We start from the raw sequence: 9,966 nt of genomic DNA, 5'->3' as shown, positions 1-9,966 counted from the left end.
GGTGCTGGGGAGCCATGGAAGGGCATTGAGTATGGGGAGGGGCAGGTCAGACTGGAGGGAAAGAATGGAGCCTAGGAGGCCAAGAAGAGGCTGAGATAAGGCCCCAGGAGGAGAGGACAAAGCAGGCCTGAGCCTGGGCTGTGCAGGAGAGGAGGGCACAGGGTGGAGTCACTGGGCAGGAGGGACAGGGCTGGGGACCTGATAAGCTGTGAAGAGGAGGGGAGGTGAAGAGGCCACCCTGTATCCTTGAGGGAGAGACTGTGACCCCCACCCACTAGCCCACTTCCCAGGCCCGCCCCCCCATTTTCCCAGCCAACCCCTCCAGTCCATAAAACAGGTCTGAGCAGGAGCTGCTCAAGTCGAAGTGGGGGTGACAAACAGGTTCTGAGAACCAGAGCAGCCCAGAGCATAGATGGGTGGGCGGGCCCCTATCACAGGTGGCTGGTCTGAGACAGTTGTTCCCTTGCTTGTCCTTCCAGGAGCTTTTGGGGCAGCCAGTCCCTTTCCAGTCCTTCCCAGTGACAGAGAGAGGCCAGTAGCTTCGCTGGCAGCTGCAGAGCAGTGAGGGTGGCCCATGGACTTGCCAGAAGGCCAGGCAGGTGGCTCTGCTGCAGAAAGTAGGTGCTGGGCCCCTGTTTACCCTATGGGAGGATGAGGAGGGAGCTATGGGTGAATGGACACCAGGATGGGACTTAGGGCCTTAGGAGAGGTGGCTTGGGGTGGCCAAACGTCTGTGTGGGTTCAGGGTGAGAGGGAGAGAGCTATGGTGTGTGCCCGCCCACCTGTCTACCCTTTATTTTATTTGTTCTGGAGAGGCCAGACTGCGTGAGAGCAGAAGCTTTCACATGCACTGTACCTCTGCCTGGAACGCCCTTCCCCAGTCACCCTCAGGCTCACACCTCCCTCCGTTCAGATTGACGCCAGGATGGCACCTCTTACTTTATGTAGAACAGCCACCTGTGACACTCTCTCCCTTTCCCTGCTTCACTTGTCTTCATAGCACTGACATCTGTCATCGCTTTATTTTGTCTCCCCCATTACAGCATGAGCTCCCCAAGGCAGCATCTGTTCTATTCACTCTGGTATTCATCATCTCTTGAGTAGTGCTGGCCCGTGGAAGTATAATACAAGCCACATGAGTAATTTTTTTTTTTTTTAAAGATGACCGGTGAGGGGATCTTAATCCTTGGCTTGGTGTTGTAAGCACCATGCTCAAAACAGTGAGCAAACCAGCCATCCCTATATAGGATCCGAACCCAGGGCCTTGGTGTTCTCAGTACCACACTCTCCCGAGTGAGCCACAGGCCAGCCCTCACATATGTAATTTTTAATTTTTTTAGAAGAAAAAAGAAACAGGTGAAATGAAGTGTAATAATGGAATTTTGTTTTGTTTTGTTTTGTTTTGTTTTGTTTTTAAAAGATGACCGGTAAGGGGATCTTAACCCTTGACTTGGTGTTGTCAGCACCACGCTCAGCCAGTGAGCGAACCGGCCATCCCCATGTGGGATCTGAACCCGGGGCCTTGGTGCTATCAGCACCGCACTCTCCCGAGTGAGCCACAGGCCGGCCCGTAATAATGGAATTTGTTTAACCTTATAATATACCAAATTAAGGGCCGGCCTGTGGCTCACTTGGGAGAGTGGTGCTGATAACACCAAGGCCGCGGGTTCGGATCCCTATATAGGGAAGGCTGGTTAACTCACTTTGGAGAGTGTGGTGCTTGACAACACCAAGTCAAGGGTTAAGATCCCCTTCTTACCAGTCATCTTTAAAAAAAAAAAAACAAATTATTATCCTTTCAGCATATAACCAATATAAAAGTGTGTTGAGATATTCTTTTTTTATGCTAAGTCTTCAAGATCTAGTGTATACTTTACACTAACAGAGAATCTCAATTGGCACTTGTCCCAATTCAAGTGCTCAAGAGCCACATGTAACCAATGGCTGCTTTATTGGTTGGTGCTTCCCGAGGGCAATGCCTGACACATAGTAAGAACTCAATTACTGTTGTTGAGTGAATGTATGGATGCAGACCACATGGGTATGAAATCCAGCTTCTGGAGGAAGACACTGGGGTTGCCTCTCTGAAACTCATCTGCTAAGTGGGAGAGCACAGTCTGATGGGGGAGGAGTCTTCCGCCCTTAGGAGGGCCCAGTCTGATGGGATACGCAGGGCCCCTTTCTTAGTCGCTTCCAGGTATCCATCAGCACAGCCGGCATCTTTTCTACAGGCCCCAGGTCCAGACTCTGGCCTCAGGAGGCTTTCCAGAAAGGCAGGTCAGCAGCAGACACTGAAGTGCAGGAACCAGAGGGGCAGGTTGCTCATTTAGTGACAGACATCTAAACTCCTGCACCAGCAGAGGGCGTGCAGCCATCAGGAACCTGTGGGAAGGGCTGGGCCAGCTCTGGGAGGCTCCTGAAGGAAAAGGAGGGACACATCCAAAGGGAGAAATGGAGACAGAGGAAGGCAAAGGGAAAAGAGACAGAGTGGCAGCAGAGGAAGGAAAGAGAAGGCTCAGGGAACAGAGAGTCGCCAAGATATGGCAAGAGAAGCACACAGATGGAGAGAGGGAAGAAAAAAGGGCAAGGGATATGGAGACAGAGAGGCAGGACATGGGGCAGGCAGAGAATGGGAGAAAGATGGAGAGAAAGAGCCAGAGAGAAAAGTAGAAAAGAGTTAGGGACAGAGAGAGATGAGGACAGTAAGGAAGAAAACAAAGGAAAGAGAACAGGAGAGAAGTAGACATCTTCCTGAGGGGTCCCTGGGAAGGGACTGCAGACACGTGTGTTCTGGAGTCAGACCATCCTGGGTTGGACTCCCAATTTGGCTGTCTTTGGTGAGCAGCCCGGGGTGAGTGACTCTGAACTTCAGGGTCCTTGTCCATAACTGGGGAAGACAATGAGATGAGGAAACCAGATTACAGCTAAAGCCCTGGTCTTCCCTGCCTGTGGGTTCCTGCTCCTCTTCTCAAGGGCCAAACTAGGAGCTTGGGTTCAAGCCAGAGGGGAGGCAAATTACTACAAAGAAGAGTTAGAGGGATGAGAAAGGGGACTCATATGTTGAATAGCTGACCCGGGGCAAGTTCCTAACTTTGCTATGCCTCAGTCTTCTCATCTCTAAAGTGAGTTTAATAATAGCAGCCGCCTATGGTTTATGAAAAGCACTCAGAAGAGGCCTGGCACCTACTGAACGTTCAGTAAATGTTTGATTCTATTACTGAGTCTCCACCACATGCCAGGCCTTATGCCAGGCCTTTCCAGCTTTTATCTCATTTCTTCCCTTGGAGGGGGGTAGCACCACTGCCATTTTCCAGAGAAGAAACTGAGACTCAGAGAGGTTGAGTCCCTTGCCCCATGTGCCACCACTCATCAGAGGCCCAGCCTGTGTTGCTCTCTGGGTCTCCCTGACCCTGCAGCCTGTCCTCAGCAAGCTGCTGCACCCGGCTGTCCAAGGCCAGGGTATGGAACCTAGAAGGTCACTGCCAATCCTGGGAGACACACTGAGCCAGCTCAGTGGCTCCTGGATTAGAAGATCCCCTCATATAACATGGAGCATTGACTAAGTACCTACTGTGTGCAGGCAGTGAACAAACAGATCCTGGGACACATTTACCTGGAGCTTTTACCGAGTACCTACTATGTGGCTACAGCAGTGAACAAGCAGACCCTGGGACACATATTTTTTGTGTGTGTGTATGTGTGTTCTTCAGATACACAGAGCTAACCCTCCCAGCCCTAGTGAGAGGGATCACTCTACCCACCCCATCTTACCAGCAGGGAAACTAACGGTACAAAAGGAGCAGTGACTTGCTGGTAGATGTACAGCCCAGGTCGGTCTGACACACCAGTCCAGCTCCTAACCACTCTCCCACAGCCCACCCTGCCTGGATTGCCCCATACCTCTGTGTCTTGGCCCCTGGCCATGGGCTATAATGACGCCAGCCTTGCCTCGGGGATGAGGGGAGGAGAGAGACCTGGTCCCAGGGGTGGGCTGGGAGACCGGAGATGCGCGGGCAGGATCGATCCAGGCTGCCCATGCATTATTGGATTGTTCCTGGCTCCTGGGTCCCTCTTCACCCTCAGCTTCTCCCAGCATCCTCTCTTCTTTGCCCTCTCCCACCCCTTACCCCTCTGGGAGGCTGGAGAAGAGAGGATGAGTGATCTCAAAACATTTCTTATTGGGGCAGCCAATTGGACACAAAGGGTTAGATAGCAGGGGGGACTTCCTGGCCTGAAAGATGAGGCCCAGATTGGGGAGAGTGACTCAAAGATCCTCATATTGCTTCCCCTGCCCGAAGCTGCCTGCTCTTTCACCCCAGCCCCAACTCCAGGCAGCTCCAAGTGAATTTCCTCCCCTCTGTGGAGCCCAGGAGGCTGAGGACCTGGGGTCACCCATCCTTCTCACTGGTGGGCTGGGCCCTCTTGTCTCCTCAGTGTACCTCTGGGAGCAGCCTGAGGAGGCGAGCCTGGGGACGCTGCTCAGCTTAGAGGAGCAAATACTTAACTCCACGTTCGAAGCTTGTGACCCTCAGAGGACAGGTGGGAGGGGCAGGACAGGGAGCTGGGGGAGTATTGGGGGTGGGTCAGATGGGGGAGGCATAGGAGAGGGCTGGGGTAAGGCCCCTTCTTGGGGGGTCCTGCAGAAACAAAGTGGGTGATTGTGGGCAGCTTCAGGAAGGAAGTAAATAAGGAGGTGGAGGCCTTTCAGGATGAGGAAACCTTGAGGGACATTGACAGAAGAGGGCAGGGCTTTGGGGGCCAGGGAGTGGGGAGAGAGGCAGCCACCATGGGCCTGGTGGGGCACAGGTTGTGCTGTCTCTCATCTCTGTCCTCTTTGGTCCACGCTGTGAAGTGGAGGTGACTGGGCCCCATTTTGAAGTGAAAAAGTTAACTCAGTGGAGGGAGAGTGACTTGCCCAAGGTGACTCTATGAGACCATGGGGCAGGGGCCACCAGCCTAGCCAGTGATGTCCTGTTCCCAAGTCTCCTCCTGTCCACAACCCCCACCCCCACCTGCCCCAGACTCCCTCACAGCGTGCTCTATCCCAGGCACTGTGGCTGTGGCCCACGTGCTGGCCTATCTGGAGGCTGTGACCGGCAAGGGCCCCCAGGATGCACGCCTCCAAACATTGGCCCAAAGCCTGGACCCCAATGGAGAGGGCCCTCAAGCCACTGTGGACTTAGACACCTTCCTGGCTGTCATGCGGGACTGGATCACTGCCTGTCAGCTGCATGGGTGAGTCTCCCCAAATCCACCCTCCCCTGGGAAGTCTGTCCTAAGATCTAACCTCATACCTGCTTACTGCAGTCAACACCCTTTAGGCCCAGAGACCTGCTGTGATTAGAATGAGGCTGAGGAAGAGAGAAAAGTAAAGACATGGGGTGGGTAGGGTCTGAGGACAAAATCCCATGGATGAGGAGGCAGAGAGGGTCTGGGAGGCAGAAATAAAAGGGGTCTGGAGGGGCCGCCCGGTGGCGCACTCGGTAGAGTGCAGCACTTGGGAGCGTGGCGGCGCTCCCGCCGAGGGTTCGGATCCCGTATAGAGTCCAGTCCGTTCAGCGCACTCGGTAGAGTGCGGCACTTGGGAGCGTGGCGGCGCTCCCACCGAGGGTTCGGATCCCGTATAGAGTCCAGTCCGTTCAGTGGTTGAGCGCGGTGCAGGCGCGACACCGAGGGTTGCAATCCCGTTGCCGGTTGCGGTACGGGCGCGACACTGAGGGTTGCGGTCCCGTTACCGGTCATGAAAAAAGACAAAAAGGTGAGCGCGGTGCGGGCGCGACACCGAGGGTTGCAATCCCGTTGCCGGTTGCGGTACGGGCGCAACACTGAGGGTTGCGGTCCCGTTACCGGTCATGAAAAAAGACAAAAAGGAAAAAAAAAAGGGGGGGTCTGGAGAAGGGGAGAGCTTTTGGGAGGCTGACAGAGGCCCCTCCTGGTCTCTTTACCAAACCCAGTCCTTGCCCCTCCTGCTTTTCCATCTGGCCCCAGGCACTTGCCATCTGGCCTCACCTTACTCCCCACAGTGCCTGCTCTCACCTAATTTGGTCCCCTCCTCCCACCGCAATCCCCCTGTCTGTAGCTGGTCAGGATTGCAGGGTAGCTGCAGCGGGGGCTCTAAGCCTCATCCCTTTGATACAGGGGATTAGAGCTGGAAGAAGAGACCGCCTTCGAGGGAGCCCTGACCTCCCAGCAACTGCCATCTGGTGAGATTGCTATATATAGAATGAAGCAGGCAGGCCCAGGGTCAGACAGTGGGGGTACTTCCCACCTGGGGCAGAGCAAGGAATAGGGTGGGACCTGGGGACCTTTGCTCTAGCTTCAGTTGTGAGTTTGGTTTTCTAGATGCTTCCATGACTGCCCACTTCACCATACCACCACCATTCTTCCCCGAGCTTTTGGTTTTTGTTGTTTTTGTTTTTCTGAGGGATTGTTTCTAACTCCTCCTCCTAATACCAGCCCAATTATAGAGGCTTCCAAGGCCCTGCCCACCTCCGTGTTGTCATTGAACCATCTCCTCCTTACTCTCTATCCCTGCATTCCCAGGCCCACTGGCCTTGTTCTTACAATGTGCCACATGCCTGCCTACCGCGGGCCTTTGCTCAGGTTGTTTTCCCAGCCTAAACTTTCCAAACCTTCCTTCATCCTTCACACCTCAGCAAAGGGGAAGCCCTGGATGCCACACGCTAAAGTCCCTTGCTCTCCACGCTCACTCACACACTTACATGCCTTTCCTTTGAGCACCTGGCTGTGGAGGAAATCTGATTATTTGGTGAGTCACCTGCCCTGGTGTTGATTGGTTGGTTTGCACACCATCATATCCCCAGAACCTTACACATAGGAAGTGCTCCATAAAAAAGTGGTCATGTTATATTTCTCCAGCTTTACAAAAACAAAACAAAAACAAACAATGCAGCTTTTTTGACATTCTACTGAACCTCCTCCCTAAGGCTTGGGGACCAGGGGAGATCTGTGAACAGAGGAGGGACAGGCCAGCTGTGGGGCCAAGTAGGAGAACTGGAGGCTGGAGAGGAGGCTGTGGTGAGGGTCCCGGGGGAAAGGGCGAGGCCTGAGCCAGGTCAGGGCCTGGGCACAGTGAGGAGGGGTAAAGCAGAGGGAGTCAGGATAGGGGAGACAGGCTTGGGCTCTCTGATAGACTGTGGAGGTGAGGAGGAGTGAGGGAGCCAGGTCAGCCCAGTGGCTGGGTGGATGGTGGGAAAAGAAATGGGTTTGGGGAAGTTGAGGTGCTGCCCAATGTTGGGTGTAAAGAATGTGGGCGGTCGGGTGGTTACCTGGGAGATCTGCCTGAACTCAAGGTAGAGATGAGCAAGAGGCCTTTACAATGGGTGTTACTGCAGTCCTGGGAGCCCACAGAGAGCAAAAGTGAGGGGGTGGAGGCCAGAGGAGGACCAAGCCTAGAGCCCAGGGATACACTGACATGTAAGGCCACCAAGAAGCCCAACACCCTCATCTGTTTCCCTCCAGTACGCCCAGAAGCTGAGGAGCCAGCCAACCTGGAGAGCTTCGGAGGCGAAGACCCCAGACCTGAGCTGTACCTATCTTCAGACCTCTCCCTTCCCTTCCCACCCCAGCCCTGTGCCCTCCATCCTGCTGAGGCCTGGGTAGGGCTTAGGGTCCTTGGGGGAAGTGGGTGAGGGATAGAGGTTTTGCTTATAGCTCAAGGAGAGCAGAAGAGTCTCTCTTCTGTTTCTCTCTCTCCAGAGGAGCCATATCTCCCCACCACCAGCACATGCCCCCACCTGGTGAAAGGAGACGGGGCAGTGGGCAGTGACCTCGGCCCCTTCCCTACCCCCAGGCCTGCCACAGCTGACCTGCTGAGCCGCCTGGAGGACCTGGAGCTCAGCAACCGACGTCTGGCTGAAGAGAACGCCAAACTCCAGCGGAGTGTGGAGACAGCAGAGGAGGGGTCAGCACGCCTCGGGGAGGAGATCTCGGCGCTGCGCAAGCAGCTTCGAAGGTGGCTGCGCCTCCTCACCCACCCTCCCCAGCACCCCCGCCTCCTTCCTCCTCACAGTCCCCAGCCTCGCACTCTTGCTTGCATCTCCTGCTCTGTGTCTTTAACTCTGCACCTGTCTTTTTCTCCTTCTCTCCTGTCTCTCATCTTTCTCTTTTGTGTTTCTCTCTGGTTCTTGCCTCTCAATCTGTCTGTGTTAGTCTGTTTATCTTTCCTTCTAATGTTCAGACTTCTCTCTTCTTCTCTCTCTAGTTCTCCGTATCATTGGCCTTTTCCTTTCCCTGTGCTCTGTCATTCTTCATGTCTGTCATGGTCCCCCTGTTTTAGTCTCTCCTACTCTTTCTAGGTTTCTATCTCACCTCCTCAGTCTTTTAGGTTGAAACTGGGTCTCTGTCCTTCTCTCTTGGGTCTCTATTACCCTCCCTCTGTATCTCTGCCTTTCTCTCTCTCTCTGTCTCTCTCATGGCCCATCTGCCCCTACCACCCCCTTCAGTACCCAGCAGGCTCTGCAGTTTGCCAAGGCCATGGATGAGGAGCTGGAGGACCTGAAGACTCTGGCTAAGAGCCTGGAGGAACAGAATCGCAGCCTTCTGGCCCAGGCCCGGCAGATGGTGAGTTCTGGCTCGGGAACTAAGGTGCCACTCCCTTCCCTCTTTCCTGGAGTCAAAGCAACAGAGCCTGACTGGAGTGGGAAAGGTCAGAGGTCACCTGGCTTCCTCCCTCACTCTCCAGGTCCTGCTAGCCCCAGACTTTTTCAGGCCTATCTGCCATGCCTCTTATAACAAAAGGGACCATAGGAGCCATTAGGGCTCCCTGGATGCGTTCCCCCAGCCCTGTTCTTCAATGATCCAGGGCCTGGGTGTATTTCCAGGGGTGGGAGAAAGAGAAATATGGGGCAAGGAGGCTGGAAATGAAGCTTTTGTCCTCTCTCTGGGGTTGGTCAGGAAAAGGAGCAGCAGCGTTTGGTGGCTGAGATGAAGACTCTGCAGGAGGAGGTGAGTTAAGGCCCAAAGCCCATCTTCACCCCTTCCCCAGTCCTCCTGGCCCTACCCATGCTGACCCCAACACCCCAGCAGCCTGCAATCAAATAACCTCAGCCTGCTGGGGGCGACCTCAGAATCCCAATAGTGTATGAATATCCCTGAGGTCATTATCACACCATGTGAGAACTACTACACTTGACAAGAGAGTGGGGCATGGGAACAGCTTTCCTGGGTTCATGCTGAGGCCACCTCTGTAAGCATAGGCCAGTCCCTCCCCTCTCTGCACCTGTGTGCTCACCTATAATGGTGGGCAAAACAATGGCATCTCCCTTGTTGTGTTGTGTGAGATTTAAACTAGAGGATTCTCGTAAAGTCTTGGACATAAGGTAGGATACATAGGACATGCTCACTAAAAGTTAACTAGTGTTGTTTATATCAGTACTTTTTCTCAACCCCCCTACTGTCCCCAGGGGCAGGTGGTAGGCATGGGTGTCTGCATTTCACTGGAGTGGTTCCCGGACCTTTGAGGGGAAGAAAGAGCAGAAGGGGCCCTTTTTCCTCACCCAAGATGTGGGGTGTTTAGGGCCAGGAGTTTGGGCCCTCCAGGCCCTAGGGAAACAGTTGGGTAATACCAGGTGTCTGGGTGGTTTTCTACAGACCATTCCCCTCTTCAAAAACCACCCATCCTCTTTTCATTTCTCTTTGCGGGGGCTGGGAGGCACCAGAGCCAGCCATGGGGCCTCTTACAGAAGCAGGGCCCAGAATGGCTTGCAATGAGTAGCAGGGTCAGGGTTTGTACTGTCCTTCTACTGCCGCAGGGGCTGCATACTCAAGTCACCCCACTTCTGATTTCTGTCTCCCTCTGTCTAGCTTCCAGGGCAGGGAGCAGGCCCCACCTAGGGAGGCAGGCAGTCTGGCCTGTATGCCAATGGGGCTTCCTGTGTCCACAAGCCCCACAGTCACTGTGCTTTGTGAACAGAGTGGGATACCAGTAAGAGAAGTAGGCGGGGG

The 9,966-nt window shown here is 54.3% G+C and overlaps 1 protein-coding gene across 1 annotated transcript in view; it reads left to right on the top strand.

Moving 5' to 3' along the window:
• Positions 1-574: 574 nt before the first annotated feature.
• CCDC155 (coiled-coil domain containing 155) overlaps positions 575-9,966 on the top strand; it is a 25,388-nt gene continuing 15,996 nt past the window's right edge. Inside the window, exons 1-8 of the mRNA XM_008575412.1 lie at positions 575-617; positions 4,435-4,539; positions 5,049-5,235; positions 6,139-6,203; positions 7,483-7,549; positions 7,814-7,975; positions 8,466-8,583; positions 8,917-8,967. Of these exons, the coding sequence (XP_008573634.1) occupies positions 575-617; positions 4,435-4,539; positions 5,049-5,235; positions 6,139-6,203; positions 7,483-7,549; positions 7,814-7,975; positions 8,466-8,583; positions 8,917-8,967 (798 nt within the window). The remainder of the gene's footprint in view (positions 618-4,434; positions 4,540-5,048; positions 5,236-6,138; positions 6,204-7,482; positions 7,550-7,813; positions 7,976-8,465; positions 8,584-8,916; positions 8,968-9,966) is intronic.

The sequence above is a fragment of the Galeopterus variegatus genome, unplaced genomic scaffold, assembly GCF_000696425.1.
Source record: "Galeopterus variegatus unplaced genomic scaffold, G_variegatus-3.0.2 Scaffold1180, whole genome shotgun sequence".
NCBI lineage: Eukaryota > Metazoa > Chordata > Mammalia > Dermoptera > Cynocephalidae > Galeopterus > Galeopterus variegatus.
This window is presented reverse-complemented; position numbering and strand designations above follow the sequence as displayed.